Below are 15,350 nucleotides of genomic sequence, written 5' to 3' on the forward strand. Positions count from 1 at the left end.
AATGAGGACTCTGATCTCTGGGAAGGAAGGAAACCCTGGGAGGTGGGCGGGGAGGATTCACAAACACCCGCTGGAGGCCCCAACACCCCCAATAAGACCCATTGGTTTTATTGTCAGTCTGCAGACAGGAGCTGGAGAACTGAACCCAGACAGAGGAGAGGGAGGGAGAAAACTGGGAGTGGAGGAAAGAAATGGTGAGATGGGTTTGGATTTCAGCCCAGGGAGGAGGGAGAGTGTGTGGCACGGGGATTTACTGATTTGGGGGAACAAGAAAGGAAAAAATGTTCCAGAGAAACTAGAATTGTCTGTTCAGAGTTTGTATCGTGTTCTGACAGTGATGACTTTTCTAAACTGTTTTTACAGGATATTGGAAGTGAAAGATTGGCAGACAGAAAACTCAAACCGGACATCACATCTGACAAAGTCATTCAGTTCCTTCGGAGCTGAATATCATCGGTCTTTGAATGTGGAAGGAGAAATATTTGTCTGTTCTGCCTGTGGGCAAAGAAATTAAACATCAGTATGACCGGAAAAGTATCGAGACAAACACACACCCGAGTGAGAGTGTTCCAGTGAACTGAATGTGGAAAGAGCTTTAACCAGTTACACAGCCTGAAAAAACATCACAGTTCACAGCAGGGTGAAACTACGTGTATGTTGTGTGTGTGGATGTGGCTTGAACTGATCATCCAACCTGGAGAAACACAAGGGCACCATGGAGAAACCGTGGAAATGTGTGGAGTGCGGGAAAGGATTCGGTTTCCCATCACAACTGGAAGTTCATCGGCGCAGTCACACTGGGGAGAGACCGTTCACCTGCTCTGTTTGTGGGAAGGGATTCACCCATTCATACAACCTTCTGACTCACCGACGGGTTCACACTGGGGAGAGGCCATTCACCTGCCCTGTGTGTGGGAAGGGATTCACTCGCTCATCCCACATTGTGACACACCAACTTGTTCACACAGATGAGAGAATGTTTACATGTTCTGACTGTGAGAAGAGTTTTAAATGCAAAAAAGATCTGCTGACGCACCAACGTATTCACACTGGGGAGAGACCATTCACCTGCTCTGTGTGTGGGAAAGGATTCATTCAGTCATCCCACCTGCAGACACATCAACTTGTTCACTCTGATAACAAACTTTTTAATTGTTCCCACTGTGCGAAGAGCTTTAAAAACAAAAAGGATCTGCTGACGCACCAATATACTCACACTGGGGAGAGGCCATTCACCTGCTGTGTGTGTGGGAAGGGATTCAGCCGTCCACCTGCCCTATTGAACCACCAGAGAATTCACACTGGGGAGAGGCCCTTCACCTGCTCAGACTGTGGGAAGGGATTCATTAATTCATCCAACCTTCTGATACACCAGCAGCTCCACACAGGGGATCGACCGTTCACCTGCTCTGAATGTGGGAAGGGATTCACCCGTTCATACAACCTTCTGACACACCAGCAGGTTCACAGTGAGGAGAGGCCATTCACTTGCTACGTGTGTGGGAAGGGATTCACTCGTTCATCCAACCTATTGAATCACCAGCGAGTTCACACTGGGGAGAGGCCGTTCACCTGCTCCATGTGTGGGAAGGGATTCAGTCAGTCATCCAACCTGCTGACACATCAGAGAATTCACAGTGGGGAGAGGCCATTTACCTGCTCTGTCTGTGGGAAGGGATTTTCTCATTTATCTTATCTTCTGAACCACCAGCGAGTTCACACTGGGGAGAGGCCGTTCACCTGTAATGTCTGTGGAAAGGGATTTATTCAGTCATCCCACCTGCTAAGTAACACCGGCAAGTTCACAAACGACTGCAAGGTTTGGATTCTCCACTTATCGATGCTGTTAATCATATCCAGGTCTGAATCATGTTCTCTCTGACTTTTTTCTTCTGTTGAGGTTTAATATTCTGAATAAATGTGAAATAGACATTTGATTGAATCATTGTTGTAGATTTTTGTCTTTTCCATTTGAGTGTTTAACGTCACCAGGCTGGAGCTCAGAAAGGGCAATCTGAGGGAGGATCATACAGTAGGAACAGAACTTCATTCTTGACACAGTCCTTCAGGGTCACGCTGAGAGGGACAAACAGCACTTTGGTCTTTTTCATCACTTTTCACTGACAGCAAAGTCCCCGCGTGGGTGAATCCTGAGGTGTGTAAGAAATGTGTCCCAGTCGCTCTTTTCCATGGTTCCGAGCTCCTAGACACGGAAAAGAAGCTCCTTTACAACTGTGTTTAGAGTCAGGAAGAACAATGGTGAATGCTGGAAACGTGCTGTCAAAGATTGGTGTAAAACTGGGATCTATTCCTGACTGAGAGTGAAACGGCAGGTTTAGGTTTCCAGACTAAAAATGAAAAAAAGTCTAAAACATTTTAATGTGTGTGTGTCAGTCCTGGTTTATTGAACAGAAACTGGCTTCAAATAAATTGGTTGAAGTCTGCATTAAAGTAGCAGCTGGAGACGTTCAAAGGAGCCTGTTAACTGTTGGTACAATGAGACAACAATTTGATTCCCAGATAGAGAAGGAGCTGCAGTGTGTGTCCAAAAATTCTCAGTTTTGTTGATGTGTGCTTCCCATACACTATCCTTTTAAATAAACCTCACTCCTATCAGCCTTTAACCATTATAAACAGAACAGAGAGAAGCTGAGCAGCACCAGAGCCCTGACTGACCATTTAAGAATGAGTGATGTGTTCAGCTGAAGTTTCCTGTTGGTAGTTTTCTGGGTGATCTCCTTATTTTGATCATTCTCAGTGACCCCTGGGTGTGAACCTGCTCTCCTCTCTTTCAGACATTCACTCACTTAACATCTCCTCTCTCTCAGAAACTCAATCGCTCAACATCTCTCATCTCTCTAACACTCACTGAACGTCTCTCTTTCTCCAGGCATTCACTCACACTTACCTCACCTTCCACCTCTCTTACACTCTAACCTCGCTCCTCTCTCATTTTCACTTAATCTCTCTCCTCTCAGAAACTGTCTTCGTCACTTAATGTCTCTCTATCGTTCTTTCAAACACTCACTCATTTAACCTTCCTATTTCAGATAATGCTTAAACTTATTCATTGTTTTCTCTCTCTCATTACCTCTCTCTGAAAAAGCACAAACACACTTCATCTCTCTTCGCTGTCTGAGAAAACATTTAATTGATGGAGATTCAATCCTCTCTGTTTCTCTCTCCCACTTCCTCTGACAGGCCTTGACTCACTTTAAATCTCCTCTTTTCTAATAACCCTCTTTGGGAAAACTCATTTGTTCTCTAATTCCTCCTCATTTCTCCCACTGATGACCCTCAGTCCATCTCCCAATTCAGTGAATGTGTTAAAAGTCCAAATAATCTCCTTTATTGTTTAAAATGGGAATGGAGATGAATGTAATGCTGAGACTGGCAGCAATCTGTGTGGTTGTTCTTGATGCTGTCAGAGTGAGTTCACCCTCACAGACAGGAAGACTGTTCATGGTGATAACATCAAACTGACGCCGGCTGTTTCATTCTCAGGTAACACAACTTCCTGTTTCTCTGCTGCCGGTTCCAAACCTCACATCTCACTTCTGAGCAGAAAATAAATCCAGGGACCACAATCTGGTGAGAACATCTGTCAATGCGGCCTGTATCGTGAATCGTGTGGAGGACGGAGAAGATCTGCAGAGAGATTTGGACAGGCTGAGTGAGTGGGCGAGGATATGGCAAATGGAGTATATCGTTGAGAAATGCGAGGTTATACACTTTGGAGGAAATAATAACAAATGGGATTACTATCTCAATGGAAACAAATTAAAACATGCTACCGTGCAAAGGGACCTGGGGGTCCTTGTGCATGAGACGCAAAAGCCCAGTCTGCAGGTACAACAGGTGATCAAGAAGGCAAATGGGATGTTGGCCTATATTGCGAGGGGGATAGAATATAAAAGCAGAGATGTCTTGATGCACCTGTACAGGGCATTGGTGAGGCCGCAGCTGGAATACTGTGTGCAGTATTGGTCCCCTTATATGAGGAAGGATATATTGGCATTGGAGGGAGTGCAGAGAAGGTTCACCAGGTTGATACCGGAGATGAGGGGTTTGGATTATGAGGAGAGGCTGAGGAGATTGGGTTTGTACTCGTTGGAGTTTAGAAGGATGAGGGGGGATCTTATGGAGACTTATAAGATAATGCGGGGGCTGGATAGGGTGGAGGCGGAGAGATTCTTTCCACTTAGTAAGGAAGTTAAAACTAGAGGACACAGCCTCAAAATAAAGGGGGTTCAGTTTAAGACAGAGTTGAGGAGGAACTTCTTCTCCCAGAGGGTGGTGAATCTCTGGAATTCTCTGCCCACTGAGGTGGTGGAGGCTACCTCGCTGAATATGTTTAAAGCGCGGATGGATGGATTCTTGATCGGTAAGGGAATTAAGGGTTATGGGGATCAGGCGGGTAAGTGGTACTGATCCACGTCAGATCAGCCATGATCTTATTGAATGGCGGGGCAGGCTCGAGGGGCTAGATGGCCTACTCCTGCTCCTATTTCTTATGTTCTTATGTATCTGTCCAGAGAGTCAGGGCAGAGTCACAAAGGTCACATTGTGGTGACATTTACAAATGAGTCAGTTATTTCTGTTCAGAGTTTCCATTTGCAGATAAAACCAGCTGTGTCTGTGGATCAGTTTCTGAATCATAGAATCACAGAAACCCTACAGTGCAGGAGGAGGCCATTCGGCCCATCGAGTCTGCACCGACCACAATCCCACCCAGGCCCTACCCCCATATCCCTACATATATTTACCCGCTAATCCCTCTAACCTACACATCTCAGAACACTAAGCGGCAATTTTAGCATGGCCAATCAACCTAACCCACACATCTTTGGACTGTGGAAGGAAACCAGAGCACCCGGAGGAAACGCACGCAGACACGAGGAGAATGTGCAAACTCCACACAGACAGTGACCCGAGCCGGGAATCGAGCCCAGGTCCCTGGAGCTGTGAAGAAGCAGTGCTAACCACTGTGCTATCGTGCCGCCCACTGAGTTCCCTCTGCTCTGATGTGGAGATGCCGACTCTGCTCCCCATAGCTGGGAACTGATAGCCTGCTCCCTTAAATTCTAGATCATTCTCTCTGTATTGCTTGTTTCCTCTGTTTCTCAGCTTTTATCTTTGACCGTCTCATCTTTCTGCTTTTTAAAATCTTTCTCAATTTTTCTCTGTCTTTCTGTCTCTCCCTTCCTCTGTATCTTTCTCAGGCTTTGTGTGTTCCTATTTGATCAAGATGTTCAAAATCATGAAGAGTTTCTGATTGATTATAGAAGGATAAACAGGGAGAAAAGCAGAAAAACCCGGCAGGTCCGGCGGCATCTGTTCAGAGAGTTAACATTTTGAGTCCATGTAATTCTTCAGGGCAGGAAAAACATGGGTTATCCATCTTAGATTAGGGAATGTGATGGGGAGATTTAATAGAGGTGTTTAAAATGACAAATGATTTATGATAGTGTCAATGGAGAGAAATTATCTCCCAGGAGCAGGAAGTCTGTCGATGGAGAGAATCGATTTCCTCGGTGCAGGAGGGTCTGTAAGCAGAGGACACAGAGATTTAATATAATTGACAACAGAACTGAAGGGGGTGATAAGGAGAATTTTTTGCACAATAACTTGATATGATCTGGAATGCACAAACTGACAGGTGCTCGAAGCAGGTTTAATAGTAGCTTTCAAAGGGAATTGGATAAATACTTGCAGAAGGTAAATTGGCAGAGTTATGGTGAATGGGATTAATTGGACAGTTCACTCATCTTTGTGACATTCTGAATGTTTCTCTCCTAAGGTTTTAATGTTTGATCTTTTCGGTTATAATGTGTCTCAAACAGAAGATTAAAATATTGGGTTTGATGAGCTGTCAGATCTCTTTCCTGTGTGTCTGTGTAACTTGAGAACTGGAGATAACCATGAGGAGGAACTGATTATTTTCAGTTCCTCTAACAGATACACCTCAGATATCAGAAATCTCAGGAGATCCACATGTCCTCATTATTCTCGCCTCGAGTATAACAGCTCTCAGTCAGGCCGAGTCAGTCACATGTGTCTCTGTCATGATGTTTCCACTTGTATTTTATCACTCACCTCCCAGTGACACTCACCATAACACAGACACCTTAAAATATCATTGTTCCCTTACACTTTGTCCTCCTATTATAATCAAATGTTTGTTGGGCCTCTTGTCTCCCTTAATGTCAGATTACCTGCAGTTAAAATGACCTCAGAGACACTGAAACCGACCTTTGTGATTATTATACCAGACTCCAATCAGCCCCAGGAGCTGCAGTTGTAAAATACAGCAGAATTGGAATAACAGACAGGTTATTGTTTGATACTGACAGTGGGAGAGTAACACACATCGAAATTTAAATACATTATATCAATATACCATGACTCACTCACAGTATCAAATGAAACTTAAACTTTGGTGAGGGTGCACTAGATACTGACTGTATTACCATTACATTGGATCAAATGATGTGTTCACTTACATACTGCAACGTGACTCTTATTATTTGATCAAACATTGTATTTGTTACACTGAGAGTAAGTCAGTGCTTTGCTGTGTTGTCTCTGTGCTCCATCCCCACTCTGATTGTATTGGAGCCTGTGTGTGTCATTGTTACACTCAGACTCTGTCACTGATTATTGGACAAGCAGCAAGTCACCGTCACAATGCCCAGCTGATTGACGGCAGCGTGGACCAATGGGAAGAGGGGGCAGACCTGGAGGACCGATCTGGAGCAGTTGGTCCTCCAACCAATAGGAGCGAACGAGGGGCGGGGCCACCTTTGACTCGAGCATGCGCAGTGTGAGTAATGGCGATGGAAAACGGTTTTTATTTTGGGCTCGGAAATCTGTTCGAGGTGATTGGCGTTACGGAGAGAGCAATGGATCGTCCAGGTGGGTGGAAACGCTGCGTAAGCATGTTGTGAGAGTCGCAAAATGCGGAAGAGAGCTTCCCGGACCCAGTTTGCACCGAGCAGGCCTGCAGTTCCTCATGTTCGTCCCGGGTTAACGTTCGCCATTTTTATTGGGGGCAATAGGCAGCAGTGCGCATGTGCGGCCGCCATGTCTGTAGAGGGCAATGTTGTCAATCAGTGGGAGGAGCTTGTTCCCCAGTGTTCAGAATGGAGACAACTTGGCCATCAAACTGCATCAACCCTCTGAGTCCCAATGTCTTATTGATGAGGCAGAGCGGTGACAGAGAAGGAAATAGAAAGGGAAATAAAAACAATAAATGCTGGAAAATCTCAGCAGATCTGACATCATCTGTGGAGAGAGAATAGAACCAACGTTTCGAGACTGGATGACCCATAGTCAGAGCTTGTCCACGTGTAAACAGAGCATGTAAACTTTGACACCTCCATGTACCCTTGTACACCTCAATCAATCTACTTCGCTCCAAGGAGAACAACCTCAAGTTATCCAGCCTAACATTGAGGTGTATAAAATTCTGAGGGGCACAGATAGGGGGGAGAGGAAGGAACTTTTCTCTTTAGTAGAGAGGTCAATAACCAGGGGCCTGGATTTAAGTTCAGGGGCAGGAGGTTTATAGGAGATGAGAGGGAAAGCTTTTCCACTCAGATGGTGGTGGGAATCTGGAACTCACTGCCTGAAAGGGTGGTAGAGGTGGGAATCATCATCACATTTAAGAAGAATTTAGATAAACTCTTGCAATGCCATAATATGCAAGGTTACACATCACGTGTGGAAAATGGGGTTAGAATAGAACGGTGCTTGATGGCCGGCACAAACACGATGGGCCGAAGGGCCTCTTTCCATGCTGTAAAACTCTATGATCACCCACGTTGGCAGCAAGTTCAATATCATCATCAATCACAACCCCCCTGTATCTTCACTCACTGAAACAATCCAGTTAAAACATTCTTAGTCGAGAATGTAGCCATATTTCTTTTGGACTGGCAGCCTGCATGGAGATTTTCAGCTCTGTGTCCAGGACAGGAAGCAGTGAGCGTGGATCTGTCAATCAGCCTCAATCAGCACCTTCAGGAGAATTGGGAGGGTGAATATTAGATACAGCAGAGTGAGAATGGAGGGAGAGTGTGTGGGATGGAGATTTACAGCTTTTGGGGAATGAGAGAGGAAAGAATGTTCCATAGAAACTAGAATTGTCTGTTCTGAATTTCTATCCTGTACTGACACTGATGAATTTTGTAAATTGTTTTCACAGGATATTAGAGGAATCACACCGATAAATCTTAACGATCACATCTCGATCTGACAGAGTCACTCGATTCCTTGGAAACTAAATATCCTTAGCCTCTGAATGGGAAGGAGAAATGTTTGACCGGTCTGTCTACTGCAAGATTTTAAGCAGCAGTGTGACTGGAAAAACACCGGGACACAAACACACACCCGAGTGAGAGTGTTCCAGTGCACTGACAGTGGAAAGAGCTTTAACCAGTGACACAGCCTGAAAAAACATCGCTGCATTCACAGTGGGGAGAGACTGTACCCGTGTTCTGTGTGGACAAGGCTTCAAATGATTGACCTCCAATGATACAAGGAGACCGACAATATGGAAAAACCGTGGAAATGTGAAGACTGTGGGAAGAGATACAAAGCGCCCTCTCTACTGGAAGTTCATCGGCGCAGCCACACTGGGGAGAGGCCGTTCGCCTGCTGGGTGTGTGGGAAGGGATTCACTGATTCATCCACTCTGCAGAGACACCAGCAAGTTCACACTGGTGAGAGTGCATTCACCTGCTGTCAGTGTGGGAAGGGATTTACTCAGATATCAAGCCTGCAGACACACCAGCGAGTTCACACTGGGGAGAGGCCATTCACCTGCTCTCAGTGTGGGAAGGGATTCAGTAAGTCATCCAACCTACAGAAACACCAGCGTGTTCACACAGGCGAGAGGCCATTCAGCTGCTCTGCATGTGGGAAAAGATTCACTCAGTTATCTCACCTGCAGACACACCAGCGAGTTCACACTGGGGAGAGACCATTCACTTGCTCTCAGTGTGGGAAGGGATTCACTCAGTTGTACACCCTGCAGACACACCAGCGAGTTCACACTGGGGAGAGACCGTTCACCTGCTCTCAGTGTGGGAAGGGATTCACTGATTTATCAAACCTGCAGACACACCAGCGAGTTCACACTGGGGAGAGACCGTTCACCTGCTCTCAGTGTGGGAAGGGATTCACTGATTTATCAAACCTGCAGACACACCAGCGAGTTCACACCGGGGAGAGGCCATTCACCTGCTCTCAGTGTGGAAAGGGATTCACTCAGTTATCTAATCTGCGGAGACACCAGCGAGTTCACTCTGGAGAGAGGCCATTCACCTGCCCTGTGTGTGGGAAGGGATTCACTCGGTTATCCATCCTGCAATCACACCAGCAAGTTCACACCGGGAGAAACTGTTCATCTGCTCTCAGTGTGGGAAGGGATTCTGTGATTCATCCACCCTGCTGACACACCAACAAGTTCACTAGTGAATATGGGGATTAGATTCTGCTGTTATTGTTTCTGCTCTCAATTACACCAGGACTGCATTTTGTTCATTCTCACAGTTGGTCAATGGGGAGGGTCGGAGGGTTTCTTTCTGCTGGACTGGCCGGTCTCACGACTTTGCCTCCAGTGGACCGATGCTCTTTCAGTCTTGTTGCAAATACCTGGTTTTCAATTTCACAAAGATCACAGAGTGACCGGGTGTTAGGAAGTTCAGAGATATTTAGTCAGAATTTCTGTTTGAAACCCCCCAAATGTCCATCCAATTTCCTTTGTAATTGTTTATTGTCTCCACTTCCTCCACCCTCGTAGGCAGGGAGTTCCAGGTCATTACCATTCGCTGCATCAAAATATTCTTCATCACATCTCCACCTGCATCTCTGACCCAAAACCTTCAATCTATGTCCCCCTCATCCTTGTCCCATCAGCTAATGGGAACAGCTTTTCTTTGTCCACTTTATCTAAACCTGTCAGAATCTTGTCCACCTCTATCAAATCTCCCCTCAACCTCCTTTGCTCCAGGGGGAACAACCCCAGCCTGACATTGACAATAAAGAACAAACTAACAGAATATGTTAATACCTGAAATCAAATGTGCAGGTCGAATTTCTGTTTTGAAAATATTGCAAACATATTGTCCTGGACAATAAAGGAATTGGAATAACTCACCTTGGGTGTGGGTGAAATGTGTTATGATCCAGGTCAGAAATCCAAGGTGTTTTACAAAGTCAGCCGAGCCATAAGATTTGCACTCGAGTGAGTGTAAGGTGTTTCACTCCAGGTACGATTCAAGTGACCCACTAGGAAGCTTTTATCAAACAAAGTTAATTTAAGAACACAGTTAAAATATAATTAGAAAAAATAGCATAACTTTTACCAATTGCAATAAAAAGCAACCATGATCTTTCTTATATCAACCAGTGCAGCTTAGTGTTCCAAATCAAATAATCCCTACAAATATACACCCCATTCTAGGTTTTGCACAGAAAGCAGGTTTGCTCACGTGATGCTGGATTTGGCAGCTTTTTAACACCTGCTGTGAATTAGCGCTTAAAATGTTGAATTCAAACTCTGCCTTCCCTGTCCTGGAACTTCCAAAACCGAGAGAGAGAGAGACTGCTTGCTTCTATGTTCCAGCTGGCAACTCTCAGGCAGCGGAATCTTCATTCTCGAGAGAGAGACGACAAACACTGCTTTCAGTTTGCAGTCCAGACAGCTTGTGACAAAATGAAACTAAAACTTTCTCCTGTTAAAAAAAAAACTGTCCAAAGACAGCACCTGACTTTCAATCAGGCTCCACCCAACAATTCCAAAAGGGTCATAAAACTCCAGGTCACTGTATTCACCCAGGCTGAAAATCAACAAGATGCCCATTACATTGCTTCATTATATTCATAGAATAGAATCCCAACAGTACAGAAAGAGGCCATTCAGCCTATCGAGCCTGCACTGACAATAATCCCAGCCTTTCTCCGTAACCCCACCTGTTCACCCTGCTAATCCCCCAGAAACTAGGGTCAATTTCGCATGGCCAATCAACCCAACCCGCACATCTTTGGACTGTGGGAGGAAACCGGAGCACCTGGAGAAAACTCACGCAGACACAGGGAGAATGTGCAAACTCCACACAGACAGTGACCCAAGCCAGGAATCAAACCTGGATCCCTGGTGCTGTGAGGCAGCAGTGCTGACCACTGTGCCACCGTACTGCCATGTTGTTCTTTGTATTAGCTGAGTTGTAAATCAGTGAAGGCCAGCATAATATTTGGTCTGTGAAACACTCCGACATCCATGAACTTTGTTTTAAAGAAATCCACATTTGAAAGCCTGGTCACTGCATGAAATATCAGCACCATAACAGGGGGAGATAAGAAAGACAGACACTCACTTTGATCCTTTCGTCAGCACATCTGAGAGTTAACAATGTGTGACATGATTTTGGGATACCGGAGTGAGTGCACAGATGTGATTTGTTACATGTGAAAAATAACAAGCCTAAATTCATGGTGAGATGGAGTGAAGAGCGGGTCCCAAACACACACAGCTACTTGAGACACAGCAGGAGATGAAATGGTTAATGTGGCCAGGGGATTGAGACAACATTGTGACATCATCAAGGCATTGAAACACACTCCAGAGAAACTGAGTTCAAAACAATCAGGATCCAATTAAACACACTGCACATGGACACACAGTGAAGAAAGGTAAAATGATAATATTATAGATTAGGACAATTAAGGGCTTGGAAGAAATAATACAGAGTAAGAACTGTCCACACCTCGGATAGGGGTAAAGAGAGAGCTGGAGAATCTTTTACATCCATGCTTGATCTGTTGCTTGAAGCATCTGTCCTTATGTACAAGTAACCTAGAACTCACGGTGCTCCTTCAGAAGCAAAAAAGATCGATCAGATGTTACCCCAGGCGGGGCCAGAACAAAACTGGAAAATAATGGAGTGAAATTGAGTGAGGGTCAGCGACATAATTTTCCTCCCCTTCAAGGTGTGGACTTTAAGAATCCTGGGAGATCCCCTACTTGGGATTTTCTTGCTAATTAGTGAATCTATGACTGGCTGTGCATTTATATTGAATTTGATTGTTACACTTCTCCTGTTTTTATTCCTGTTGTGATTACGCTCTGGGTAAGGATGGTTGACAGGTGACAGGATGGGAAATTGTGGTTTGGGTCATTGACCAAATGTTTTATTGATCTGAAAGGTGTAAAAGGGGCCAAACTTCAGCAGAAATCCAGCAGAGCTGAAAACAGATGACTTGCTGTGTGGGAACAGGGAGATAAACAATTAAATTCAATATAAATGCAGAGGACAGAGAAAACAAGAGTGCCTTGAATCCTGGATGACACCTGGGTGTCAAGGCCACCATGTTTTCACTGTTTGGCATGGGAATGCTGACTCCCTGTACCAGGGACGGAGCGTGGGAAGACAATTGTTTGAGAGTTTGACGTGGCTTGGGCAGGTACAGATGGTTCAATGACAGGTTTTGTAATTGATCCGTTCAAACGTTGGCTCGGTAATGATTGGGTTAAATCAGTCTCCATAGACTTTGTGATGTAAAAAAGTATAAGAAGGGATTCCCCGAGCACAGAGATTTGTCGAGGTTTTACATATTGCATTGACTGGTGCCATGGCATCTGGGGCAGAGCAGGGAGCATTTCCGTGGAGATGCTGCTTCTACCCAGAGTGTAATGGTAATGCTGCTGCACTTTGATACGACTGCTCAGACATTAGCCTGTGTCAGCTCTTATTGATACTGAATAAAATCTAACCACTGTCACCAATAAGGGTTATCACTGGCAATCATTTCAGAGTTTGGGAAAAGGGGAGAAAGGGTTAATTGACTCCCTGAACCCCATTTTCCAACATCGCTGTGTCAAAAATAAAATCCCATCTCCCCCTCTGGCTCCTTTGCCAATTACCTTAGAGGGACTCACTTTCTGTTAAAGAGCCTGCCAACCCCTCTCACCCACTTTCCCTAAAGTGCATCAATCTCATCATGAAATGCCCAGAACAATCAAATATTTTTACTGATAAAAGTTTATTGATGAAACAGAACATGGTTAAAACAAACAGAAAATGACTTGAGGATCAAAAACAACCAGAGTAAAGGGATGTTCACAATGTTCTGGACACAACTGGATTCTCTTCAGCTCCTCTGTCCCCTGTTCCTGTGACTCCCCGCTTTGGACACAGGGACACTGAACCCTGGGGGGTCACGTCACCATCAGCCCCGGTCACCTCCTCCGGTGCCCTGATTGGTTGGAGGCCCATTTCCCAGTCAGTTCTCCAGCAGCTTCCTGTCTCTCTGTTAGTGCGACGCCCAGGGCAGTTTCCCAACTGGGGCGCAGGCCCCGTTATTTGCAGCTAAATTCAGCCCTCAGCTCCGTTGCCTGGCTATCATTGACACGAGCAATAGAGACAGAAAGGAGCCCCAGGCTCAAATGGGAAGTCAAAACTTGTGGGTCTAAATCAACACTTCAACATTTGTCAGTCAAACCCATGTTATTTACACTGGGAGTTTTTATGATGAGATTAATTGAAGTGTTCGGCTGGTCAGCAAACTCGAGAAGCACTGATTCCAGATTGTTCAATACTTCTGCCTTGAATCACAAAAGCTTCTCACTTTATCCCCTTCCTGAACTGAATTCCATCATCCTGAGCAGCTGTGGGTGTCACCTCTCTGTGTAAACTCCTGCCCCTTTTTATAAGGCTCTCTCATTCCTTATTGTGGGTCAATTCTTTAATGGTTGAAGATCGCTCTGTGATGTAGTGAGTGTTTATCCGGTCAATCAATGTTTCTGATGTCAGTCACAACGTCCATCGTTACTTTTCACCTGTTTCTTACTCTGTGTTTTATAAAAATAAAGTTTTCAAACTTTTACAGAATGGTCAGCTTTAAGGTTTCTTTAGTTCATGATGAGGTCATCCAAAGGTCAAAGCCTCTCTTTTCTCCTTCCTGTTTAACTAAGGGTTTGTGGAATATTCCATTCAGGGGGAGGTGGTGGGAATGTCGCTGGCCGAGTAATGCAGAGACCCAGCAAAGGATCTGGGGACAGGCAGCTGGTGGGATTTGAATTCAGTGAATCAATCTGGAATTATATAAAGTTAGTCTCAGTAACGGTGACCATGAAATTGTCATCAATTGTTGTAAAAACCTGTCCAGTTCACCCTATTAATGCTCCCTATTAGGGAAGGAAATCTGCCATCCTTACCCGGTCTGGCCTACATGTGAATCCAGACCCACACAGCGATGTGGGTGAATCTTAACTGCCCCTCTGAAATGGCTGAGCAAGTCACTCCATTCAAGGGCAATCATTCTAGACACCCACCACCCTCTGTGAAAAAATTGCCCCTAGAACATAGAACATAGAACAGTACAGCACAGAACAGGCCCTTCGGCCCACGATGTTGTGCCGACCTTCATCTGAAACCAAGATCAAGCTATCCCACTCCCTACCATCCTGGTGTGCTCCATGTGCCTATCCAATAACCACTTAAATGTTCCTAAAGTGTCTGACTCCACTATCACTGCAGGCAGTCCATTCCACACCCCAACCACTCTCTGCGTGAAGAACCTACCTCTGATATCCTTCCTATATCTCCCACCATGAACCCTATAGTTATGCCCCCTTGTAATAGCTCCATCCACCCGAGGAAATAGTCTTTGAACGTTCACTCGATCTATCCCCTTCATCATTTTATAAACCTCTATTAAGTCTCCCCTCAATCTCCTCCGCTCCAGAGAGAACAGCCCCAGCTCCCTCAACCTTTCCTCATAAGACCGACACTCCAAACCAGGCAGCATCCTGGTAAATCTCCTCTGCACTCTTTCCAGCGCTTCCACATCCTTCCTATAGTGAGGTGACCAGAACTGCACGCAATATTCCAAATGCGGTCTCACCAAGGTCCTGTACAGTTGCAGCATAACCCCACGGCTCTTAAACTCCAACCCCCTGTTAATAAAAGCTAACACACTATATGCCTTCTTCACAGCTCTATCCACTTGAGTGGCAACCTTTGGAGATCTGTGGATATGGACCCCAAGATCTCTCTGTTCCTCCACAGTCTTCAGAACCCTACCTTTGACCCTGTAATCCACATTTAAATTTGTCCTACCAAAATGAATCACCTCACATTTATCAGGGTTAAACTCCATTTGCCATTTTTCAGCCCAGCTTTGCATCCTATCTATGTCTCTTTGCAGCCTACAACACCCCTCCACCTCATCCACTACTCCACCAATCTTGGTGTCATCAGCAAATTTACTGATCCACCCTTCAGCCCCCTCCTCTAAGTCATTAATAAAAATCACAAAGAGCAGAGGACCAAGCACCGATCCCT

General features: G+C 45.3%; 2 protein-coding genes across 5 annotated transcripts; both read left to right on the forward strand.

Moving 5' to 3' along the window:
* The first annotated feature begins 171 nt into the window (after window positions 1-171).
* Window positions 172-6,371, forward strand: LOC144484184 (uncharacterized). 3 transcript variants are annotated; one of them, XR_013496060.1, is made up of 3 exons: window positions 172-1,819; window positions 3,505-3,673; window positions 5,223-5,834. XR_013496060.1 is itself a non-coding variant. In XM_078202726.1 (2 exons), exons 1-2 carry the CDS (start codon window positions 716-718, stop codon window positions 3,506-3,508), a joined length of 1,149 nt encoding a protein of 382 aa, XP_078058852.1. In that variant the 5' UTR covers window positions 172-715; the 3' UTR covers window positions 3,509-6,371. The 3 variants fall into 3 exon arrangements, 2 of the variants coding, with proteins under 2 accessions (XP_078058852.1, XP_078058851.1); XM_078202726.1 differs by having other exon boundaries at window positions 172-1,860; window positions 3,505-6,371; XM_078202725.1 differs by lacking the exon at window positions 5,223-5,834 and having other exon boundaries at window positions 3,505-3,815.
* Window positions 6,372-6,457: 86 nt separating this feature from the next.
* On the forward strand, window positions 6,458-13,885 carry LOC144484151 (uncharacterized). Of its 2 annotated transcripts, none has more exons than XM_078202692.1 (2): window positions 6,458-6,915; window positions 8,207-13,885. In XM_078202692.1, exon 2 carries the CDS (start codon window positions 8,555-8,557, stop codon window positions 9,455-9,457), a length of 903 nt encoding a protein of 300 aa, XP_078058818.1. In that variant the 5' UTR covers window positions 6,458-6,915; window positions 8,207-8,554; the 3' UTR covers window positions 9,458-13,885. The 2 variants fall into 2 exon arrangements, with proteins under 2 accessions (XP_078058818.1, XP_078058819.1); XM_078202693.1 differs by having other exon boundaries at window positions 6,458-6,823.
* Window positions 13,886-15,350: the final 1,465 nt, after the last annotated feature.

Source organism: Mustelus asterias, unplaced genomic scaffold (genome assembly GCF_964213995.1).
Source record: "Mustelus asterias unplaced genomic scaffold, sMusAst1.hap1.1 HAP1_SCAFFOLD_94, whole genome shotgun sequence".
NCBI lineage: Eukaryota > Metazoa > Chordata > Chondrichthyes > Carcharhiniformes > Triakidae > Mustelus > Mustelus asterias.